Consider the following 25,989-nt stretch of genomic DNA (forward strand, 5'->3'; position numbering starts at 1 on the left):
GTGCAGTGCCCCGGCTAACTGTCTCTGGTCACAAAGACCAAAGGACACTCACATCTCCAGATCTCCCTCTTTCTCTCTCTCTGTATGTGTGTGTGTGTGTGTGTGTGTTAATGTGTGTGTGTGTGTGTGTGGGGGGGGGGGGGTGCGTGGGTTGGATGTGCTCCTCCACTTCAAAGTGAGATGTGCAGCGGAGCCATTGAGAGTCTGCCTGCATTATTCAAATGGGGTGGCTGTTGCTGCTCTTCCCAAGGCTTTGATAAGGCGGCAGAGTGGAGGGTCACGCCACATGAGTCAGTGAATTAAACCATCCGCGAGGATTTAGCCTCTGAAGCCGCCACAATGCCAAGGCTTTGAAGAAAATTGAGGGCAAATGATAAACCTGACCTCTTTTGGGGGCAAAAAAGTATTGAGGAATAAGAAGGGGGGGTTGGAGAGAGAGAGAGAGAGGGAGAGAGAGAGGGAGTCAGGGATGGGGATGTTGGGAGGAGGTGAATGAAAGAGAAAGAAAGACACAAACGAGTGATGCAACGTGACTCGTTGGAGATGCCATCGCACCGAGCGCGGCCGTTTCTCCGACGCGTCTCTTTTGTGTCGGCCTTCAAACGCGCGGCGCGGCGCGGTGCGGCGCGAAGCTTAACCCTGAGTGTTTAAGACCTCCGCCAGATAGATCTGCCAGCTTAGCGCCGGCGGTATTGAAATGCCAGGTAGAGGCGCAGCGATGACACCCATTGAAAACGCTAAGCTGATTAAACACTGCCGCACTGCTCCTCCGAGGCGAGCGCGGGAGAAGCGGAGTTTTGGTTCACACCGGGGGGAAACTTATGAGATGGCGAAGGCCTGCGGCGCTCCCGCCAACACCGACTTAAAATGGAGTGTGCTTTACGTACAGTAGAGCGAGAGAGAGAGTGAGTACGGGCTAACGGATTTCTTAGGGACTTCGCCTGCCAACCAAATATAGACCATTGGTCGCGGTGACCACGATTGCATGTCTGTCAGGAGTGGACATGGACTCAAGACACATGCCGGTCCGACTGCGAACGGGCTTTATGAACCACAGCTACAACTGTGGAGAAGTGGAGAAGTGAAGAACTTAGTGTGTGTGTGTGTGTGTGTGTGGTCAACTGCGGCGTGAAGTCGATTCACTAGTAGGGGCGAGAGAGTACAGCAGATCTGCACGTACAGCAAATCGATGTCTGATGGATGAGATGAAATGTCAAGGGCTAAAGGTCCCGTGTATTCTGAGAGAGAGGGAGCAGCAACGTGAGAGGAATCTGGGGAGAAGTTGGACACAGTGCTTCCTGTGTGTTAGGCTCATATCTCATCACCCCCTCCCCCCCCCCCCCCTACACACACACACACCCCACAAATCTCACCTGGGGCTGTGTTTCTGGGCCGAGGGAGCCGGACACATCTTTGGTTCGGAGCGTCTCTCTATGGGTGTATTTTTAAACGCGCTGGCATCTCAAGTATTTGGAGAGTCCGTGTCAGGTTACTCTTCCTCTGCGTCCCTCCCGGGGGTCCCTTTGCACCCCCAAGCCCTCCGCCACCCATCTCCACTCACTTTGACAAATCACCATCCCACCGCCACAATAGTGCTGCAGTTGCAACCCTCCAGCTGTTCTGTCACTGAGACTGAAACCAGCTTCAGAGGAGAAAGGCCAAAGAGCTTTGCCTTGCATCAACAATTCCCACTGAAAAATACAATGTACTGCATGTGTGACTGGAAATGGACACAATGTACTCAAATGTACCCTTCCCGACACAACAGTTTTTTTGGTTAGAAATCAACATTTTTCTTTTTCAAAGACCGAGTTGTCATAAAAGTCAGAAAGCCTTCATGTGGTTGAAAAAAAAAAAGCGGTGGGTTTCAGTATGCTGAAGCACTCACTAGACTACTCCCCTGGCGTTCGCCAGCAGGAATCTGCTGACGCGGCGAGGCTGGAGCTCTCTGACCCCCATGGGCTTTGTGCAGAGAGAGAGATAGAGAGAGAGAGAGAGAAAGATAGAGAGAGAGAAAGCGAGTGAAATGTGTGAGCTAGTGAGAGAGGGTGAGACTGAGTGGAAGTGAGAGTGTTGCATGAGAGAGGGAGAGCGAGGGAGAGAGAGAGAAAGAGGGAGAGAGAGAGTGAGAGGGAATACTATGGGGATGTACTCCAACGCATGATAACGATGCCACTTGCTCTCAAAGCTTCCTGCTTAGCGTCCCCGTCCGCCATTTGGTATTCCGACGGGGCCTATCTGCCACGGCGATGATGGTAGTTAGGCACTAGCCAGTTGGCTGTCACCACCTCGCTGCTCTCCGTACGGATACAAAAAGAACCTTCGGGATGCAGGACCTTTCATATGCAGAGAGGGAACCGGAGACAGTGAAGGAGAAGCAAAAATAAGAGCAAGAGCGACAGAACGAAAAAGAGAAGGAGAGAGAGAGAGAGAGAGAGAGAGAGAGAGAGAGAGAGAGAGAGCAGGAAGACGTACATTCAGATGAGCAGATGAGAAGCAGAGGAGAGGGGGAGAGGGGGGTGCTAGGTGGGGAGGGAGGGGAGGGAAGGGGTGATCCAAGAATGAAAATCTCGTTAGTGTACGGCAAGGTGCCAAAGTTGTGGTAGTGCCTGCCTTGGAATAGAAACAGAGACGCAGGGGGAGACGGTGTAGGGGTGGGGTGGGGTGGGGTGGGGTGGTGTAGCGAGGAGACTGACAAAAGGAGAAAAGGAGACAGCCAGGGATGCAGGAGAGGAGACGTTTACAGACAGAAGGAGACAGACAGCCCACAGCAGACTGATGTGGATGTACTAAATATTTCACTGGGAGATGCTCTCACCCATCATCCTTCTCCATCACTGAGTTTCCTGCTCCATACCACAATAACACGCAGTAACCTAATAGCCGCCCACAAATGACCACCGCACAAATCACACAGTGCCTGATATTTCCTGCATGGAAATCCATTTTTATCTGGTAACACTATACCTTGGTGTGTGTGTGTGTTCTTGTGCTCGTGTTTAAGTGTATCTGTCTTTGTGAGTGTGAGAGTGTGTGTGTGTGTGTGTGTGTGTGTGTGTTCAGTCTGTGTGGACGCACACCTGGGACACGAGGGGAAGCTGGTTGGGGTTTATTGACCTGGTCTGGTTCGATCGATGGCCGGAGGCTCTACAATCAGCCTCTACCTTTCACGGAGGCCAGGGAGGGATTGATTACCTGTGGAATGCATTTTCACTTTTGCTCCTAAGCATTAGATCGGCCCCTTCCTCACTATCCAGCTTCAGGAGAGCCTGACAGCATCTGGGTCTGCTTCTCCCCCATGTTGCACTGTGCGAGCAAGCATATTTTAGGAGTGGATGAGCGGGGGTATTTCTGTGCATGTTTGTGTTTCTTAGTGGGTATGCATATTTGTAAGTGTGTGTATTTCATCTTGTGCGTGGCCTATGTGTATGTGAGTGTGTGTGTGTGTGTGTGTGTGTGTGTGTGGGAGAGAGAGCACATGTTACAGTAATGAGGCACTTGTGTGAGATGCAGCTGATTAATCCCTGGCCAGCTCCGTTAAGAGGCAGCTGCGCTGTGGTGTGTGTGTGTGTGTGTGTGTGTAGGACTGTGCGAGGCTGCCTTGGGTTGGGCTGGGCTGGGCAGGGCCGAGGCCGCCTCTATATTTAGCCTCTCGTAGTCTCTTGAATGTGGCGTGTTCACTTCAGTGGGTCTTGCTGACAAGAGTTTCAGTCAATAATTTAGGACCCACAGCTCTGCCAGCAAACACACATACAGTACACACACACACACACACACACACACACACACACACTCTCCCATCACACAGACACATACATACACACACATCAAACCAAAGAATTACATCACTAATTGAATTTGTGCGCCAAAACACTTCAAGCATCAAGAAACACAATATTCCAAAATTCCCACCCTGAACCATGGCACATAAGAGTTAACTACATACTGTATGTGCATGCACATGCGCGCACACACACACACACACACAGAAAGTCCTGATGTGGCGTAGGCCTCCTGCGGTGGGCTAGAAGTTGCTGTTTTTATGAGTCAAAGCTGCAGAGCAGCTGTCTAGCGACAAAGAGCAGAGAAGGAGAGAGAGAGGGGCAGAAGAGGGAGAGAGGGGTAAAATAAGGAGAGAGGGAGAGAGGGGTAGAATAAGGAGAGAGGGTAGGGAAAGAGACAAGAGAAGGAGAAAAGGAGAGAACAAGGAGAGAGCAAAAGGGAAAGAGTGGAGAGAACTCCGAACCAGGAGAGAACGGTGACAGTTTGAAGCCGCGCCTCCTTTGAGGCCTGCTTTCTGCTACGCTACAGAACACTCCTCATTAGCATACCCTACACAGAGAGGTTGCTTTTTAACAAACATTTACATATTTTATAGGAAGGTACTTGACATTGAATCGTGTAACTCGGAGAGGAGTGGCGTGGAGAGACTGAATCTGTCTATAGCTTGAAGGAATGAGGCGAGGAGCGATAGCTAGAGTTTGTGTGCGGAGTGTGTGTGAGTATGTGCGGCGTGTGTGTGTGAGTGTGTGTGCAGAGTGTGTGTGAGTGTGTGCGGCGGCGGCAGCGGCAGCGTCCCACTCCCACAAGCGCTTCAGACTGGAGGATTTTAGCAAAGCAGGAAGTGGAGAGACAAAAGAGGAGATGAGTGGAAATCGCACCAGGAGGAAAAAATGCAGACACACTGAGGGAGAGAGAGAGAGAGAGACTGAGAGAGAGAGAGAGGGGGGGGGAGAAAGAGAGAGGGAGGGAGAGAGGGAGGGGGAGGGAGGTTGAGAGGCAGAAGAGAGAGGTTGTGCATTAATTATACATGATGGCACGATTCTGTAAACTTGGAGGCTGCAGGGGGAGAGCAAGCCTTTCATCCGAGCAAGGGGGGGGCTGGGGGAACTGGGGGGGACGGGGGGGAGTGCGTCTCTCAAGGCTGCGCTCAGTCAGAATGAGGCTCACACAAACACACACATACACACACTCCACCATATACACCACACCCACACACTCTAGCACATATGGTACACATACACACTACAGTACACACACACAAACACACAAATGCGTACACACACACACACACACACTCTCTCTCTGACGCACATAATCTTGATCTGACAACTGGGCTCCGACTCAGACACTTTGCTCCTCCACGCACTCTTACTCATTTGTGATTCGGCACCAAAACTCTGCTCCGACTACGGCTTGATGTCTGTGGATAGGGGGGAAGGTTACTGAATGTCAACGACATTTCAAAAACACCTCTCTGACTTCACCCTTCTCTCTCTGTCTCCTCTTTTTGTCTCCTCTGCAGATGGTTGACCACGGGCGCACGTCCGCAGGGTGAAGAAAGGGCAGAGGAGGAAGAGGACGGCTGAACGAGAGGAGCGCAGGAGCAGGGCAGGTGGAACAGCGCCGCCTTCAACCGGAGCCACGTCCGACGCCACACCTGCGTTGCTTTGATCCCAGCATTCAGACGCATTCTCCATAGTGCCTTAGCGCCACTTAGGACTACACAAAGAATGCAAATCACTCACACACACACACACACACACACACACACACACACACACACACACACACACACCTCTGTCTCTAAAACCTATAGCTGATGGCTTACTGTTATGGTAGTGCACACTCTGAGAGTCTCATGTGAGTTAACTGCCAGGATCCTCACTCGTATGTGCTGGAGTATAGTTGCTTGTGCATGGATGGATGGCTTGCTGTTTCACGACGAGGGAAGGCTGCAACACACACACACACACACATACAAACACACACACAAACACCTCTGGGGCCCCCGGGGAACATTCAACGCTGTCGGTGAGTTTGGAGCTCTGAGAGAAACCATCGACCGTTGACTGTACCCCGCAGGCTGCTCTAACCGCCAACGGAGACCGACACAGACCACACGGGCAGGTGATATATTCACAGGCAAGTCCACGGAGGCACAGCGATAAGGCACACAGCGACAAACACACACACACACACAGCACTTATGCACACTCCTCCAGACAGACACACAGATTTCTCTCCTCAGCCCCGGAGCGCTGTCCTGCCCTGGAGTCCCCGTCCTCACATCGTAATGGCTGCGATAAACATTCATTGCTGTCGGTGGGTTTGCCATGAGAATAACTCACTGATCAATGAATGCAAACTGCGGTACAAACACCTCTAGGAGCTAAACGTCCACCCCAGGATGGGTGACAGACTGACCAATCCTCACCCCCCTCCCTCCTCCTCCTCCTCCTTGTCCATGCCCCCCCCCCCACCTCGGCCCGACAGACGGGCACGGCGCAGACAGACGGGAGGTATGGTTGGCGGGCATCTGCCGCGCAGACTAGCCGAGCACACAGTGTTCTGGCGGGCAGGAGCGGCGGAGGGGAACGCAGAGGCAGAACCATATCAGCAAATGGCAGCGCAGAGCCGGAGTGGAGCGGGCCACACGAGCAGGGGATCCTGTTTGGATGACATACTGCAGCACCACGCCAACACAGTCCCAGTCTCTCTTGCGCTCACTCACTTCCTGTTTATCTCTCTCTCCCTCCCTCCCTCTCTCTCACTCACTCCTTCCCTCTCGCGCTCTCTCCCCTGCTCATGTTCTTTCACTGTCTTCTACTTCATTCTGTTTCTGCATGACTATCGTCTAGGCAACACACTGCTACAAACCGGCATTTCAGCACAATCCCTTCTTTCTCGGTCTTTCCATCCCTCTCTGTCTCGCTCTCTGTTTCTCTCTCTGTTCACACAAACAAAAAAAGGAGCTGAGAGTTAAACTTGCTGACATGCCATTAATGACTGTGACAAGAAATAAAGTGGAATTTAACCATTTTCAGATGAGTGTTCAACGCCACTGTTAACAAAAAAAAAAAAAGAAAAAAAAAAAAGATTAGAAAAGATTCAGACTGCTCCTCTCCATAGGCCAAATCTGTCTGCTAGTTAGTTTTCCGTGTTTTTAAATTGAGTTAAACGCACGGGGCCATGTGGAGCTAATCTGGGCGTAATTGCTGCCTCTAAATTGCAACCACGCTGGGAATTTTAACACATCAAAATTTTCCAGTCAGCTCCGACCGCATGCATGCACATTTTCTCCATCTCCCGCTCCCTCTGTTTTCTTCCCCTTTTTCTTTCCAGCCTCAAATGGAAAGCGGTGGACGCTCTTTCATCCTGACCATAAAACTCACACAGATGCACGCACACACACACACACACACACTCACTCACTCACACACACATGTCCAGCTTGTTTCATGTCTGGCTTTTGTGTGACTTACCGGAAAAAGGTCAGCGATGTTTGCTTAGTTTGGCCCATAAAAATGACCCTATTTTAACCTGCTGGAGGGAGCTTCTAATGCAGTCTTGTCTGTACATTCTGACAGTCAGTCATTCTTTTCCAAATGACCCAATCTGTGTCCCTTTCACTGAGTGGGCAGTTCAAATCAGGGACACGCACGCAGCACACAGAGCACAGTCTTCAAAGCCAGCACATGTCCAAACCTTTTAATTCATTAAAACATTGATTTTCTAAACATGGAAAAGGATGAAGGATAAAAAAAGGAAATGGTGACTGTTTTGGTCTGTTTTATTATTATTATCATTATTATTTGTATTTGTTAGTCCGCGGCTGTAAACAAATTATATCGCCAGTCGAATGAACTGAGAGTCTGAACCTGAAACAGTGCAACAGCAATATCAAGCCAAGCAGTACAGGTCATAACATACGTCTTCACATGAGATGAATGTAGATTATAAGGCAAATGAGTAAAGGATATTAATGATAGGCACTAACCCCTAACAAATGCTTCATATAAAAAGTAGCAAAGAAGAGTTAAATCCTTATCTTTCTTTCAGCCATTCCAACTTTTCCCATATTTCTCCCATTCTGTCTGTTATCTCTGAAGAATTGCACTGATTTGCATTAAAGTAAAAAATGAAAAAAGTCCTGTTTGAAGTATATGTTGGCTGATCTAGTTTTTTGGGCATGCGTTTTTAAATGTAGCCTATGGCTGAGCGTCTCTAAGGGACAGCACAGAGGAGCGAGATGAGGGAGAGATGAAACAGAGCTGCCTCTGTCCTGGTCAATCTGTCAGTCAGCATGGAACCTCCCACAGATTACATCTGAGGACTTTCTGGCTTCACCAGAGCCAACTGTGTCCCTCCACAGAAAGGCACGTGGGGACAGTGACTAAAGATAGCACTCGATGGCGCAAATAGCACTTGATTGTCCAAATCGGGGTCCCCATTGAGAGTCTAACTCAGGGCAAAAAGGAAGGTTTATGTTTTTGATTCGTCTGGGTCGTGGATGGGTAAGTTCAGGTCATCTCGAAAGGCAGGAGAGAGAGTAAAGAAAGAAATGTCAGGGAATCTTACTCTCCCGTTCACGTGTGTGCCTGTGACATAAATTACTTTGCGCAGCGCATGCCCACAATGCACGTCCTCAGGGCCAGGGCCCAACTCAGGTGGCCAAGCGGAGTGCAAACAGGACCAGAGACATGAGCAACCATATCAGGGTGCAGGTCCAAATTTCCCACATTTCTTTTAAATATACGGCATTCCAACTAGCAGCAGCAGCAGCAGCAGCAGCAGTCGCAAAAAGTGGCTTTCTGCTTCTTTCCGCACATGACACCAACATTAATATTCTGGGAGCAGACTTTGGCTCCCTCTCCGTCTCATCAAGGCCCATCAGTAGCTGTCTAGCTGTAAATTTAATCAGCAAATTGCCCAGAAAAAAAAAAAAAAATGAAAAAAAAAAGAACAGAGATAAGATGCAGCTTCAAAAACGTGACCTTACAGTCCCGCCAGCTTGGGCACGGAAAAAACAGAAAAGCGTCCGGGCCGCGGTCGTTTTAATGAGAAGCGAGATGTCATTCCAGATAAGCTTCTCCCTGCGCTCACTGCTCTCACTGCTCCCGCGGATGTGAGCACAGGCCTAGCACGGCGCAAATGACTTCTAATTAAAACCAAGACGCTCCGATGAGAAATCCGGGCTTGTTTATGCACAGAGGAGCAGAAAGGTCACTGGGCAGGACAACGGATGTCCTCGCCCTGTCCCGGCCGGGCAGAAGAGAGACTCACAGCCTGACTGCGGGGCACTCTGCGCAGAGTTGGTTATGATTGTATTCCAGAATGTTCTATGTGGATTTGCTTTGCTATTCTAACTCTGCTTTGTGGGAGGCCTACATTCAGTTGTAGGCCGACTTGCCAAAAACAAAAATACCAAAAACAAAAACACAAAATCAAAAGTTCCTACAATTTTCATTCAAATATTACATGAACGGCTGCCATAAACCTCACATAGCCTACACACCTAAAAGCCCTGAACACAAAGAAGAAGACACTAACCACTGGAAACAGGTGTTCCCCACTGCAATAAGGATGAGTTCAGTGAGACTAAAGAGCTAAAGGCAAACAGTAGACCACCCCAGGGCAGGTGGCCAACATGGTCGCCCTTCAGAGTCGATAAAGAGGAGAGATGTAAGGGAGGAGGGCGCAGACCGACGCTGTGCTGCTAAATATATAATGAAATTCCCTGGGCTGTGGTGCTGGTGTTCAGTGAGGGCAGCCCTAAAAGCCAGATCCACACCGAGACACGCATCAGATCTGACAGGCCCACAGGAGAAAACAAGGGAGGGAGGGAGGGAGGGAGAGAGGGAGGAAGGGAGAGAGGGAGGAAGGGAGGGAGAGAAGGAGGGGGAGGGAAGGAGAGGGAGACAGAGAGGGGAAGAACGCAAGAGAGAGAAAGAAAGAGGGAGAAAAAGGGAGAGAGACTGTGCGAGTTAGGCAAAGGTTGAATGAAGTCTGAGGTAAAGGCCTCCATGTGGACAGACTGTGCACTGCGCCCATTCCAACCACTGACTACAAAGACAACTTTCATGACAAAGACCGCGGCATCACATCACAAAAATCCATCTCCAGCAAGTGCTCCCAAAAGACTCTTATCTGCCACTTAAATTCAGTTTGAATTTCAAATAATCCGTTCGACTCCACTGAATATGACCCTCTCATTTCTCTCTCTCTCCAAAATGATCATGAGGAGGGTGTGCTGAAAAAAGAGAGCTCCATCGACGCAACACAATGAAACGCAGTGTTTTGGAGGAAAAAAAAACTCGATGCAATATTTATGCCTGTGACACATTTTCCTCAATTTGCATCATGCAGTGCCTACATACTGTATGTTAATGAGCCATACAGTGCAATATGTGAGCGGTCTGAGTGAGTGCGAGAGAGAGATTGAGAGAAAGAGAGAGAGGAAAGAGGGATCGCATGTCAGAGAGAATGTTTTTGTGTGTGTGTGTGTGGTAAAAATGTGTGTGTGTGTGTGTGTGTGTGTGTGTGGTGTGTGTTAAATTAGTGTATTTAAGCATGTGTGTGTGTGTGTGTGTGTGTGTGTGTGTGTGTCTGCACTCTGCAGCATGCGGGGTAGTGAAAGTGAGTCAGGCCTTACATAAAAGAGATTTAATTGAAGAAAACATGTCGGACAGCAGCGGTGAGGTCATACATCTCCAGTCGAACGCATTACATCACAGGCATCGCCCCGTGTGCCCATGTGTCACCATGTGTCACGACGCGTTTGTGTTTGTGTGTGTGTGTGTGTGTGTGTTTGTGTGTGTGTGCATGTGTTTGTGTGTGTGCGCGCATGTGTGTATCTTTATTTGTGTGTGTTTGTTTGTGTGTGTGTGTGTGTGTGTGTGTGTGTATGTATGTATGTATGTATGTATGCATGCGTGTGTGTGTGTGAGAGTGTGCGTGTGTGTGCATGTGCGTGTGTGTGCATGTGTGTGTGTATGCATGTGTGTATCTTTATTTGTGTGTGTTTGTGTGTGTGTTCCTGTGTGAAGTCCAGTGTAAATTCATCCTGTGAAGCCAAATTATAAAATGCCTCTCAGAGATGCCCTGCTAGTGATGTATAAAAATAAACATCGCCGGTTCATTCGGTTGAAACGTAATTGGCTTTTTTAATGAGGTGTGGTTACAGAACTCTGTAAAAAGCAAGGAAAAAAACATTTTACAACTGAATGATTTCTCAGGGAATAAGACTGATGTAATAAAATTAGAACTCGTCCCTTTAGTTTAAACTAAGGAACAGAATGTATGGTCTTTGTTTTGAAAAAAAATTATATTCCAAAAAGATGCTAAAGAGGATACAAGGTCCCACAGGCACAGCCCCATTGAGCCCCATTTTTTGGGCAAAAATACAAAGAAATTCCTCGTAGTTTCACAGCAAGCCTCAGACTTTAACCAGTGAGAAGCTACTGTAGGAGCAACTGCACAAATTAAGAATGGCTGAGATGGACATTTTACAATAACACAACAATAAACTATCAACATTCAAGTCCATACAACGAGCCCTGCTTGATATACTGTTTAGTATTCTGTGTTCATATCACCGTAAGACTGCCAGTCTCAAGCAAGCAGTGAACACAGTTGTTCATACCATTGACTAAAGAGAACCTGAGACTTCTTTTGTTTTTTCATCTTAGCTACGAGCCAAATTTACAATTGGTCCAAACAAGTCATACAGGTCATGCACAAAACGTACACTAAAGACACAAATTTTACTTTAAGATGTAATGTATCAAATGTAGTCACCATAGTGTGATGGAGCCGTCCCTGTGACCCTCTACAGTTGTATACTGTACAGTCCGTCTTACGACTAACAGGATTTCCTTGATGTAAACCATCTTGGCTTGATTTTGTTCTCGCTGCCACTCAATTGACCGTGTAAACCGCCCTAGAAATGCTTTGACCTTCTTGAAAGTAAACAACCAATTGTTTACACTTTTTGCTATGATCTTAAGCCGAGTCTTCATATAAATCATATCAATGAGATTCCTTGTAAGCTACATTCATGTTACGCTGCATTAAAGTTGGTGAAAGACAAATTTATTGCATTCGTAGTCTGCCTTTTGTACACACTGGTGAGTACAAGGGGTGTAGAATGAACCTCACGCGTATGTGAAATTAATCCCACATCCTTAAAGTCTGCGTTGAGCGTAATGTATGCGTGTAGTCCAGAATGTGTGCTTCCCTGACATTGTGTGTAGCCACCTTCGCTAATGTATGCGTGTGGTCCAGAATGCGTGCCTCCCTGACATCGCGAGTAGCTGCCTTCGCTTTCATAGCGCAGGTCAAGGACGAGGGGGGTCTGCGACGTGTAAACGGTTCGGATTCGTAACATCGCCCGCACAAAGGCCGACACGCACCTCTGGCCTCCGAGACCAGCACCCGGGCGCCCCAACAGACACGCCCACACTTCTCCCAAAGCGCTAGCACAGGCCCAGCGGCCCCCCGGCTTTACCGGCGCATCATCCCCTCTCCAGCCCATAATCCCATTGGTCACGCCGGCATTGCGGAGGCCGGGATTGGCTGGCAGAGGCCTGTCTCCATGGAAACTGGAGGGATGGAGCCGGCCGCCAACAGCCTGTTCAGATTAGGAGCGGGCTAGCAGGCTTTGTTCCCAGCCGAGAGAGGTTTAGGCCTAACACACTGTATCAGTGGGGCCATAAATAATGATGTGCTTATATCGGTGCATGTGTGTGTGTGTGAGAGTGTGTCCAGTGTGTTGCGTCCGTGTGCGTGTGTGCCTAAGTAAGTAGACGTATGCGTGCATGCGTGGCCGCAGTTGTGGAATTGCGCGATAGAAAAGGTGAATGATTGCAAGTATGACATGGCGTGTCTGCGTGTGCGTGTCCAGTGTGGTTTGCGGACGGGTTTCTGTAAGAAGATATACTTTATGTGTGCGTGCTGATAGTGCTGGAACTGTGGGCGAGAAATGGTGATGCACGGAAGTTAGTCTGTATGTATCAGTATGCATATGTGTGTGTGTGTGTGTGTGTGTGTGTGTGTGTGTGTGTGTGTGTGTATATAAATATATATGTATGTGTGTGTGTGTGTGTGTGTGTGTGTGTGTGTGTGTGTGTGTGTGTGTGTGTGTGTGTGTGTGTGTGTGTGTTCCTCTGAGAAGGGGTTCTAGGGCTTGCTGCACCTACAGCCCATAATCCCCCACCCTTTGTAAGTGACTGCAGCATTTCCTTTGTCTGTTTGCGGAGTTGAGAGTGGCCTAGTAGTGAGAGGGGAAAAAAAACACATCCTCAGCATCGCTCCGCTCAGTAGAAGACTTCTCCTCCTCCTCCTCCTCCTCCTCCTCCTCCTCTTCCTCTTTTCATCTATTCACTTCGTGCTTCATCTCCCCCCCCCAGCCCCCCCCCCCCCCCCCTCACTCACTAGCGCTGCCAAATCAGTCTCCATCATTGTCCCCAAAGACGTGATTAAACACTCGCGGTTTGGCAGCGCGGCGGCGAAATCTTCGCTGGTGACAGATAAACTCCGGGTTCATCTGCAGTGACAAACAACGGCGTCCTCCGCGCTGGGCCGCGATTGGCCGCTCGGCTCGGCTCGCCCGGCTAATGCCTTTTTGTGCTGACTGAGGCGCGGAGACGGAGGCAAAAGAATTAAACATCTCCGATTAGGGGAGCGATTTCGGATGATTACGGACGCGGTTAAGCCAATGATTTCGGGGGAGAGAGGAGAGCGAGAGGACGGATCCGCGCCAAGTGGGTCGCGCAAGAATGAAGATCTCAGATGAACACACTGGCAGAGATTTTTAAGGGAAACTGTGAAGTGATTATAAGGTATGAACTATATTAGTGTGTGTGTGTGTGTGTGGGTGTGTGTGCGTGTGTCTATTAGCATGTGTGTGTACAGTGTGTATTAGCGTATGTGTGTGTGTGTGTGTGTGTGTGTGTGTGTGTGTGTGTGTGTGTGTGTGTGTGTGTGTGTGTGTGTGTGTGTATTTCTCACCTGGAGAGAGCAGATGGAGGCGCTCCCTGGCTGGCTGGCTGGGTTCCAGCCTCATCCTCCGCTCTTGTCCTACTCAGCCCTGCTGTCTACCATGCTGGCTATCTGCTGCTCACGTCCATTCATTCACTCGCTCACACACACACACACACACACACACACACGCTGCCTTCGCTTATACACACGCTCTCTTTGTGCTCTCCCTCCACTCGCCATCCCTTTTCTTCTCCCACACACACACACACACACACACACCAAGCCTAAACATTTCTGAAGCACCGTTTCTTTCACGCATTCTCTGTCCAGCCAACACAAACACACACACAAACATAAACACGGGTCCTAGAATGCCTAAGGTGCTTCAAAAACAGACATTCTGACCGACCGGCTGACACACACACACACACACACACACACTTATATAGCCAGAGCCATGTGGCTATTGATGCAGGCCTTATTGTCGCTGCTGGTGGAATCACTGACCAACTCAGCCAAATATTTCAAAGGCCCAGCAGAGCCAGCATGACACACATGGCTTTAGCTCTGATAATGGATCAGATCAGCACTGAGAGGGGTCAGGGAATGGAGGGAGGGGTAGAGAGAGAGATGTGGTAGGGAGAGAAAGAGGGATGAAGAGAGGAAGGGAGAGGGAGAGAGAGAGTCATTCTAGAGCTACTCATCTGGGGTGGCAAATCCCATCAGAGCAGTCACTACTGGATACTGCTGAGCTGCTTTAGAACTGGCAAGCTCAGACAGGGTATAGGCATGCACACACACACACACACACACACACACGCCATACTCTCTCTCTCTCTCACACACACACACACGATACTCTCTTTTTCTCTCTCTCTCTCACACACACACACACACACACACACACACACACACACACACACACACACACACACACACACACACCATAAACATTCACACACACACTCATACAGTATACACACACAAAAGGATTACTGACAAACTTTGAGACTCAACCCATCTCCACGGATGCATTTTTTCCCCTCTCAACATGAAGTCCTGCAACCAAATGCCACCCTCATTACATCCGTTATCTCCTGATGAAATAGGAATATGAAAGGGCTGTCGGAGTCTCCCATACAACACAGATGAGAAATAACAACCCATGACTACCAATGTCACACAAGCCAAAACAAAACATACAGCGAAAGACAACAGAGGATGAGACAGGCCGACACAACATAAGAAGAATAGATAGAAGAAAAGAAAGAAAGAATGAAAGAAAGAAAGAAAGACAGTGACCAAAAGAAAGAAAGAAAGAAAGAAAGAGAGAGAGACAGAGAGAGAGAGCACTTTAAAACAGCTGGGCTTTGCCCTTTGAACCTGGGCTCTCTCACGGTTTGGGCCGGTGACGGTGAGGAATTTCCCAGCGCTGTTTACAAACTGCAGCGCTCCGCGAGCACACGGCTCCTGCTTCTGACTCAGCTCTCACCCCGCGACCCTGCGACCTGCCCCTCACCCTTTCACCCCTCACCCCCCCTGCCCACACACCCCCACCCCTCCCCTCCCCTCCCTGCCAGGGGGTGCCCACTTCCTGAGGGCCGTGGCATTCTGGGTAAGTGGCCCAGGGTGACGGCGGGGCTGGGAGCGGACAGCTTTGTGTGCCCTGGCGCGGCTTTACAACTTAATTGGGGCTCTCGCACATAAATCAATTATTTCACCCACTCTGCCCAACAATGCGCCTCATTCTCACAGGGCTACGCACCTTTTACAGCCGCGCAGAGGAGCCAGGGCTTTACAGCTGTGTGTGTGGGGGTGTGTGGGTGTATGTGTGGGTGTGTGTGTGTGTGTGTGTGTGTGTGTGTGTGGTGTTGGGATGGGGTGGGGGGGGGCATAGAGGTAGAGAGAGAAAGAATGAAAGAACGACTTAAACTGAGAGAATTTAGATATAGAAACGTAATGTACAAAGATGAAATTGTAGAGTAGGACTGATGGAATGAGGAAGAGTGTATTGTGGGAGAGAGAGAGAGAGATAGAGAGATAGAAAGAGAGAGAGAATAGCAGAGACGGAGTCGGAGGGAGAGAAAATAGCAGAGGGAGATGCGGTCATCCTGGAGTCACGGTGGGGTCAAGGGGTGAACAGAGATCACAAGGCACTGAACTGCTAGTGAACTGTGACCTCTCTTCTGTGACCTGCAGCGAGGGCCTACCAGAGAGGCAGCAGGGAGGGAGAGAGAAAGAGAACAAGAATGAAAGGAAGAAAGAGAGAGAGAGAGAGGCAGGGAGGGAGGGAGAGTGAGCAAGGGAGAAAGAGAGAGAGAGAGAAAGAAAGAAAAGACAGGGAGCAGAAATGAACTTCAGCTGAACCTGGACCTTAACATTGGACTCCTGACCAACCCCAGCTCAGCTGCAGTGCAGCCCGGAGCCGGCCTACTGAGGACACTCTGCCCAAGCCAGGCCAAGAGTTCAGAGGTCTGATCTGACCGCTCGCCACAAGGACGGCCCAAACTACTCACCAGTGGTCAGCATGCCGGTCACAATCAATCTACTGCAGCCTCTTGTGCTTACAATCGCACATTATTCTCCATCACACACACACACACACACAGATTTGGCCTCTTGTGCCGCACTGGTGCCCATGTGTGAGAGAAGACTGTCAATCCGAATATCTGACTGTTAAAACAAACAAGACTTTAAAAAAAAGAGGGAGCAGAGACTGGTGGCTAAACGAGGCTGGGAATGAGAGAGGGATTGAGAGTGAGTGTGATAAAGGAGTGTGAGGAATTGTGTGTGTGTGTGTGTGTGTGTGTGTGTGTACCTGTATGAGAAAGGGAAAAAGATAGAGACATAGAGAGCTAAAGGGAAAAACAACAGGGGGAAATGGACGAGAGACAGAGAGAGAGAGAGAAAGACAGAGAGTGAGAGAGAGAAAGAGAGAGAGAGAGATAGAGACACAGAGAGAGACAGACCGAGAGAGAGAGGGAGACAGACAGAGAGAGGGAGAGAGACAGAGAGAGAGAGAGAGAGTGTGTGTGTGTGTGTGTGTGTGTGTGTGTGTGTGTGCTTGGTAGCGTGGAGCTCATCCGTTCCTCATATTTGGCTGTGGCTGCTGGCGGCCGTGTCAGACTGACGGCTAACGCGGAGTGACAGGCTGACAGCGCACAGAGAACAGCTCCTCATGCGTGCAGACACCTGACAAGCCCTGTGAGCCCCTCACCTCACACCCTCTCAGGCCACACACACCAACCCTCCAACCCTCCCTCCCTCCATCCATCTCATCCCTCTCTCTCTCGCCCCCTTTCCCCAGCTTTTCTTTCCCACATCCCATCATTTTGATCCCCATCCTCGTCTCTCTCGGTCCATTTTTGATCTTCTCCTCTCTCTCATCCCTTCATATCTCCTGCCCTTCCCTCTCTAACCATCCTTCTGTCTCTAACCATCATTCTGTCTCTTCCCCTCGCTCTCTCTCTTCATTAATGCACTTCTATTCCTTTCTTCTTCTATCTTTTCCTCTTCAGCCCCCCCCCCCCCCCCCCCATCTTGGTCTCTTCTCTCAGAGAGAGAGGATGGAGGTGCGGAGGACATGGCCAAACGGGGCAGTAGGAGACTGCTTTCAGCCTCTGGCTTGGGACCTTCTGTTGGTGGATCCCTTCCTGTGCTCCATCTCTCTCTCTTCTCATGCCTCCTCTTGCTCTTCTTCTGTTGCTTGTTTCTCTTCTCTTCTGCACCAAAGAAGCTCGTCCAAAAGCAGTGTGCTGCTACTACTACTACTACTACTTATAACCAGGACAGAGCGCCCCTCAAAGGTCAGTTGCAGTACTGCAGCAGCCCAGGGCAAGAGGTCAGTCCCTGACGCACGTACTGCTCATCCTGACCCCACGCCACAGCGCGCCACTCCGGCGGTCACGATGCGGGCACAATGTGGGCACGGTGCGGGCACCTCATTACAGCATTTCCAGCATCCACCTCCATTTACTGTCAACCGTGAGCCACTTAAACAAACACTCTTACACAAACACCTCAGTGCTGACCTTCGCTACATACTCCAAACACAACAAGGATCTGAGGGATCTGTGGGATGGCACATTTAAACCATGACGTCTAGTAGGAATGACTGGAAGCATTTGCTGAGGTTTGTTTTTTTCCAGATTCAGGAAATCCATTTCAGTCTGCTAATATTAAACTGAATAAATAATTCGGACACACAGGTGTCCAGCCGTGGGTGTAACGCCTGATCCAATGCAGAGAGCAGGGACACATTTGGTAGCTACTGCTGCCCTCTACTGGCAGAGTGTTGCACCACACAACTTCACCAGTATGTTACCTTATTTTGTTTGTATAGAAAAGGGGATCAACTACTTATAATTGGTCAGTCAATGCATATGTTTTCACTGAATGCACCTCATAAAACAGTTCAGTTCTCTGAGGTCAGTTCAGTTGATCATTAAAGTATTTGCAATAACGTGAGACCAATCTTTAGTTTAACTGTAAATGTTACCACACAGGCTGCTCTGGACTTAGCTGACCAATCCTTGACACAGAGGAGCTGTTTCTCACCGGTAGAACCCATATTCTGGCCCCAGCTGTGGCGCAACTGGCTGGGGCACCTGCACCGTACGCCGGCGACCCGGGTTCAATTCCCTCGGTCCTTTCCGGAGCCCACCCCTGCTCTCTCTCTCCCATTAATTTCCTGTCATTTTTCACTGTCCCTACCATTAAAGGCATAAAAAAGCCCCAAAAATATATACTTTAATATATATTCTGATCCACGGGTACTAGGGCTACAGCAGTAAAAACACATGGCAGTGCTGGCCAGAGATGGCTTAATCACCTGTGTTAAGTGCAGAGGTAGAAAGAATATCTGGCAGGATTTTTACTCTCTGGAACTGGGATGTCCACCACTGGCGCTGGCAACAGTGGCGATAAGAGGAAGGGAGGCATCCATAAGATGAATGACTACATATTCACCAGTGACACAGGACTAGTGTAAGGATGGTGAGGACCGAGACAATGGCCCAAACACTAATCATGAAGACACGAGAGAGAGAGAGAGAGAGAGAGAGAGAGAGAGAGAGAGAGAGCAGCTGGTGTGTGTGGTCACTGCTCACAGCGAAGATTGGATGTACAGTACACACACACACAAACACACCCCTCCTCCTCCATTTCCTAAGAGACAGATCCCTCACACACTCCTACTTCAGGCCCTTATTATACAGGAGCATCAATAGAACACCACAGCATGCACACACACACACACACACACACACACACACACACCGAGGAGAGGATCAATGGGATAGGCAAACAAAGACCCCCACTCTCATTAGGGAGATGTCAGGAGTCACATGACACACACTCATGACACACACACATTCCTAACATAACAAACTAATTGCTTCAAAACACAGACGTATTCTCATTAAAACACCAGTCAACACTCACAGGCTGGCTATAGGGGATTGGCCGAGTAATCATAAACAACCTTACTTGCAATGTGGGGACCTCTTAAGTTAATCTACAGCGACACTTTAAGGCAGAAATATTATTGAAATGGACACCAGAACCAAATCTTCAAATGTACATCCTACATAGAAAACAAACCAAAAAAAAAACCCACACCAAAATCCTCACGTATAGCCCCCACAGCAAAAGGGTGACTGATTCCCCTTTTTCAATGCAATCTGCCCAACCCCCCCCCCCCCCCCCCCCCCCAAAAAAAAATGATGCTGAACAGATCACAAACAAAAGATCAATCGGCTTCGCTACCTAACAACTCTTCCATCTCTTTCCTGCGAGCTGATGGCCTGATCAATCCATTGATTAGCCTATTGTAGAAATACGTGTCATGGGACTCCCTGGCGGGTCGAGTAGATCCACATGCGGCACATTCTCATCCGGTGATTCAACACTTCTGACAGCAGCTCCCACTGAGCAGCAGCCTGGAACATTACTGATTACGGACTCACAGTAATACCGTCCGCAGAAATCAGACGTCTTTAACGGGGATGTATTATGCATTGGGCAACCTTTACATTTTCAGCCATTTGATGATCAATGGAGCAGATCTTAGATTTTTTTGTGTGTGTGTGTCAAAGTTCAAGGATGTTTGCTTACTCTGCTTTATTTTATTTTACTTACCTCATATGTTACAGTGTTATCTGTCTGATATAAAATGGTGTTGTGTTCTCAAGTCATCGGTGACTGACCACTGAGAGCACAGGAGCGGCTGTGAGAAGAGTCGCTGTACACAAACTCACCAGCGGGGGGCGACAGGACTTCAGCATCTTCACTGAATTGCCCACGGCAGTGACATGAGCATTTTAACACTGTTCTCAGTACATGCAGAATCTTTCGTGTCAACAATTAACATGAATCCATACACACCAGACAATAGAACACACAGGCACACTCACACACAGAGAGACACATGCACACACAGACGTATGCAGACACACAAACACACACACACACACACACACACACACGTAGCTTAGACTCACCGATTCCATCATTCTGGTCCGAATGGAGGGAGTGGTCTGCGTAGAAACCTACAGAGGTAAAAAAAGAAGGATTTTAGGCGGTTAATTGTGTAACAATGTAGAGATTTATGGTACAATTTCTAGAAATGTAAGGAATATTGGGGTAATTCCAAAGATCAAATGAACTTTTCTCGTTTGATATAAGCATTTTAAATATTGGCCATGTTTTACAATTTACCAACATAGTAAAATGATATTATTAATAGTATTATTATTGGCATTATTGTAAATGACAGCTTTCTTTTTGATAGTATCCTAAGAATGTTGTAATCCTTCATTTAAATGGATACATTTTCACTTAGTCTCCTGAAAAATAAAATGTTTTTTGTCCTTTGCCAAATCATCATTAGTAGCCCAACAGCAACTTATGCTGTTGTAGCATGACTGCCCTACAACAGTATTTAAAAGAGGGCATAAGTTAATCACATTAATGTTACTTCAGCTCCTCGTAGAAACACAATAAAAAAAACTAGTAATAATGTTTTTAACGTCCAGAGGCATAGAGGGAACGCTCCAGTGACATGACAGGCAGAACCGGAGGAGTTCCCTGCTTTCTCACAAGTAGGCACTCAGGAAGCACCCTTCACTGGCTACAAGATTGAGCACCCCATGATGTGTCAATCATACACCTTATCACTCACACTCACACTTAGACAGACACACACACACACACACAGACACACACACACACACACAGACACGTGCCCCTGGTCTGGCACGAGCCATGTTGGGGTGGGCGGCATCCTCTTGGGGATCAGAGAACAAAAGCGGTCCCTCGTGGAGGCCTGCCGCTATTCTCCAGCTCTCTCTGGCTGTGTTTGCGCTGCAGATCAGTGCCTGCTGGGTAGAGGGGGCAGACAAGGGATCTGGACCGGTACGCATCAGAATAGCTCTGACCACCCCCTACCACACACACACACACACACACACACCCTCCCCCGGACAAACCCATCTGCCTGATCCTCTTCTTCCCCACCCTGGGGACAGAGCCATGCCCTTTGTCCCCTATCCACTCGACTCAGCACGTGTGTGTGTGTGTGTGTGTGTGTGTATGTGTGTGTATGTGTGTGTGTGTGTGTGTGTGTGTGTGGTAAGTACATGCGTGCTGAAGTGTTGCATTTAGGAAACTCACTCTCAGGACTTTAAATTAAAATGTACAGTACTTAATTTCCAGATGCACGTAGACTGTCCACTGCCTCAGTGTTTGCCTCTTTGCTTCCACTCAGTGGTGTAGTCTACGTGATACGCAGGACTACGCAGTATACCCATTTAAAAAGCATCACCATCTTAGTATACCCACTTAAAATAGGTAAGGCTAGGTATTAACATTTGGGTTGGTCACAGTATACCCACTAGAACTAACTAGACTACATCACAGTATGCCCACTACAGCTAACTAGACTACAATGCTGCTTCCACTATCAACATATGGTGACTATACTTGCTAAACCTTTATTGGTGGAGCTACAGTACATGTCCACCTGACAGAGTAAAATGCAACTCAAATGGTTAAATAGACTTGAATGTGTGATGGAGGACACCTTGACAATTTGATACAACCACAACAAACCACTTCAGCTATCCTTTTCAGAAGACTTTTTATGTTGCCACTTGGAGTAGCCGAGGACATCAAGCGTTTACTGAAGCACTGGTGATGAAGCTCACAGGCTGGCGAATAATAACGGCAGAGGTAAAAGATGAGCATCAAGGACTCTCCGTTTTTCTGACTGACTTTTTTCCCCTCTAATCTCCGACATCTGCCCAGTAGCCTGGCCTCCACTCCCTGGAGACCATGGAGACGTTCATCTCCTGTCCACTCACTGGTCCAGCCACAGCCCTGCCCCTACGCACAAGCCAGCGCACGCAGACCCACACGAGGCGGGTTAACACGGACACTTTTATTACCATTAGAATCCGGGAAATGGCTTAATCGGATAAAAATAAATGGCACATATAATAAACACATCGATCAGAATAAACTTGCTGATCCGATAGTAGGGGTGCACGATTCAGAAAATGTCACGATTTGATTTGATTTTCAGACACAGGTTTCAATTCAAAAATGGTTCTCTATTCAAGAAACGTTTCGCAGTATACAGTATAATTACTTTTCCCATATCATTGCAGTAGACATACAATTTAAAAGAAAAGAAACACACCAAATAAAATATAGTTTAATACTACTTAATGGCAGCATTGAGTAGCCCAAGATTTATTGTTGTCATTCTGTCCACTCATAAGGATGGCCAACATAAAATTATAATTTTGATGACACTATTTACTACAGGCCTACCTGATGGTAATATATAGCCTGACCAATGTACAAAATAGGGAATCATGTGATGGCCTTCTGATATTGATGCTGACTGAAGAGGAAGGAGTTTGGAGGTAGCTGATGTTTCAGTTGGAAATGAAATTACACCTCTACCTCTCCTCCCAAAGCAACACTGAAGTCCTAGCCTCTCCTCATAAAATGGTTGGCCCTGACTGTTTTTATACTGCGCCAGGACTGTGTAGGCTACATCAATTAGTTTTAAAAGCACACACTCTAAATTGAGAACTAGGACTAAAATTCAGACTGCGCCTTTAAATATGCAACTTGTAGGCTATGTTTTGGCTAAAATTCTCCTCAATGTTACATAGGCTACAAGACTGATGTTTACCGAGCACGCCAAAGTTTTATTTACATTTTTTTACCTATTAGCACTGTCACCATAAGTTTTCTCATGGTGATATAGAAGGCCCTCCCGAAATATTTTTTGGATGGGGTGCCTGGTTCACCAAGGTTAAGGGCTGGACTAACGCCAAATGTGAGGTGTTTGGTAAGCCTAGACAGGCTTTGTGGTTAAAATTCTGAAAACCAGTAAGCCTAGTCTGCCACACCTAACTTCAAGCACAGTAGGCCTAACCTATTAAATTCAATATCAGCAGCATCATGATCATCAGATTGCCCGTTGGATCTTCTCAAGAAAAAGTAAAGCAACATCAGCTATTCCGATCAAAGATTCTAAATCACTTGAGAGCACAGGAATAGAATATACCCCATGTAAACAGACGGCACAAATCTTTCAATCAGAATAGTGTAATCGGAAAGACACACACACACACACACACACACACACACACACACACACACACACACACACACACACACACACACACACACACAAGGAAAGGACTTCTGCAAAAGGCCAGTCTTAGCATAAATCAGTACAGTACTCAGGGGAATCACTCGTTTAAATGAGTCATTAACAAAATATAATATAATATAATATAATATAATATATAACATGACCATAAAATACATTTATTCCAAATGTGTAATATTAACTATATAAAAGACTTACTTTAAGTAAGTTACTTATCTTACTTTCATATCCTACTCAGTTCATAACTATCCAAATGATTAAGGGGGTGGGCATTTTCATCAATCTTCCTATAATGTATCAGAGCTATTAGTTATCCGAAACCGTTTTTAAAAAACATTTGAGTAACCTGACAGTAACAGTATGCATAGCTCAGCCACCCTACCACATGCTGTTCTCTTACCACAATACAGGACTGACCTCTTAAATTAGTACACGCGGAACATGAGAGTCCACAGCATGACAAACCCCCCATCTACTGACCCACCCACACAGCACACGCTACTATGAGGAAATATCTGCTGGAAAGGGCCAGGCGTTAGCATCAATCAGCACAGTGCTCGGGGGAATCACTTGTTTATGGCAAGAGGGCCTCATTTCCACAGATCCCCTTTTCTTGCCCAGTCCGCATGACTGCTCAAAAGCGCGCGCACGCTAAACAAATCTGGCGTTCGTTCGGTGAAGAAACATGAAGAGAAGAACCCTCCTAAGACTTCAGCCTGAAGGCCTGACGTTAAAGACTTGTTTTCCTGCAGCGCACGCACAGTGGTGTGGACGGCTAGGCGGGCGGGCGGGCGGCCCCAGCCGGAGTGGCTAATGGACGCGGGCCGATCTGCAGGCGCCATCTGGGGTGCACAGCATGCGCCCTGCTGCCAGCATGGAGGCCTGCGCCCGCACGGCCCTCTTCATCAATCACCGCCTGGTGAGAGTGAGACCAGGCTCATCAGTCAGGCCCAGCGTACCCCTTACAGGCGCGCACACACACACACCCTGCCCCTCTGTCACACACACACACACACACACACCACTGGCCAGCAGCATATGTTCTCTAACAGCATGCACACAGTAAGCAGCACACAGGGCATCCCTTTCTCCTCCCCTCTAATTTTCTTCCCTCTTGCACAGAAACATACACCATACACACAAATGCGCACACACACACACACACACACGGCTAAGTCTTGTGCTACAAATAAAATCAAGATTTACTTGATTTACACTCTCCCTTTCTTTTTCCCTCTCCCTTAAGGAATTGATTAACAAGATAAGCAAATGTCTGTCATGTTGGCCTGTATGCATCCCATACATCAGGGCGATGTCCAGTCATCCTGTTACTCACTATCAGAGAGCACCATGACCTACGGCCATTTACACGCTCAACCTGACCGACAACATCTGCCATAGAGAGAGGTGTCGTATGCCAACACACACAGACCCCACAAGTCACAGAGTGAAACTTAGTCCTTCTTAGAGCGTCTCTTCATCCCTTGAGTCATCCCAACACACACACACACACATTTCTATCCCAGCTTGGCCCAGATGGCCATGGTTCCACATGGGCGATGAAGAGGTACGGCGAAAGAGCACTTCATCTGCAAAGAGCCATTCATACCTGTCAGACAACTCCTTATCTAGTCCTTATGAGAGAGAGAGAGAGAGAACAATAGAGAGAGAGAGAGAGAGAGAGAACGATAGAGAGAGAACGATAGAAAGAGAGAAAGAGAAAGAAAGGTATGGAGAAAGAAAGAAAGAAAGCAAGAAAGAAAGAGAGTAGCGCTGTAGCTGCCTGACCGCTTTAGCTGCTGGAACGAGTAACTCGAGCTGGGGGGGGGGGGGGGGGGGGGGGGTTAAGACTTCCCAAGCTGCACCTTGAGGACAGTAGTGGCAACGGACATGTGGCCACAATGGAGACCTGGGGCCTATTGCACAAAACTAGGATAAGGGATTAACCCGGGATATCTTGGTTATCCTGGCTCAATTTATCCGTGATCCAGTTGCACAAAAGCGGGATAGGGGGCAGCAGGATATGTTATGGTATAAGTTACCATGGCGATTTATTCTGTGGAGCTAGCCTGCTCCTGACCAGGCTAACATCCAAGATAAGTTGATTCTAATGGTAATTACATTATCTGATTGGTTCAGCTAGCTGTCATTCAAATGAGACCTCCACATGATTTTTTTTTAAAGAGCTGTAGATTCCATTTATATATTATTTGCTACACGCATTTACTCGCAAAACACAGCAGAATGTCTGCCTAATACCATATGGATGTCATTTAAATTATGGTGGCCTTATAATTAATAACATAGCCTACTCGTTGTTTGCTTCTTTTTTGACAGATGTTTGATGAATAGGCTGCTGTAGGCTAGTAGTTGATTGGAAGTGGAGGGGACATTTTTCGAAGGTGTTTTCAACTAATTCGGCTTTTAAGACAAATTAAAATACTTTGTGCATCTTTGCGGTGGCAAAGCGCTTCCTTAATGACGTTGCGTGCCGAGACAAGGAAGCTCTCACACGTGGGTGCATACATACATTTGCA

The 25,989-nt window shown here is 48.0% G+C and overlaps 1 protein-coding gene across 2 annotated transcripts in view; it reads right to left on the reverse strand.

Moving 5' to 3' along the window:
- nr6a1b (nuclear receptor subfamily 6, group A, member 1b) overlaps positions 1-25,989 on the reverse strand; it is a 110,932-nt gene that overhangs the window by 67,389 nt on the left and 17,554 nt on the right. For both annotated transcript variants that reach the window (XM_062554490.1, XM_062554489.1), the window contains exon 2: positions 20,265-20,312. In XM_062554490.1, the coding sequence (XP_062410474.1) occupies positions 20,265-20,312 (48 nt within the window). The remainder of the gene's footprint in view (positions 1-20,264; positions 20,313-25,989) is intronic.

Source organism: Sardina pilchardus, chromosome 14, assembly GCF_963854185.1.
Source record: "Sardina pilchardus chromosome 14, fSarPil1.1, whole genome shotgun sequence".
Taxonomy (NCBI): Eukaryota; Metazoa; Chordata; class Actinopteri; order Clupeiformes; family Clupeidae; genus Sardina; species Sardina pilchardus.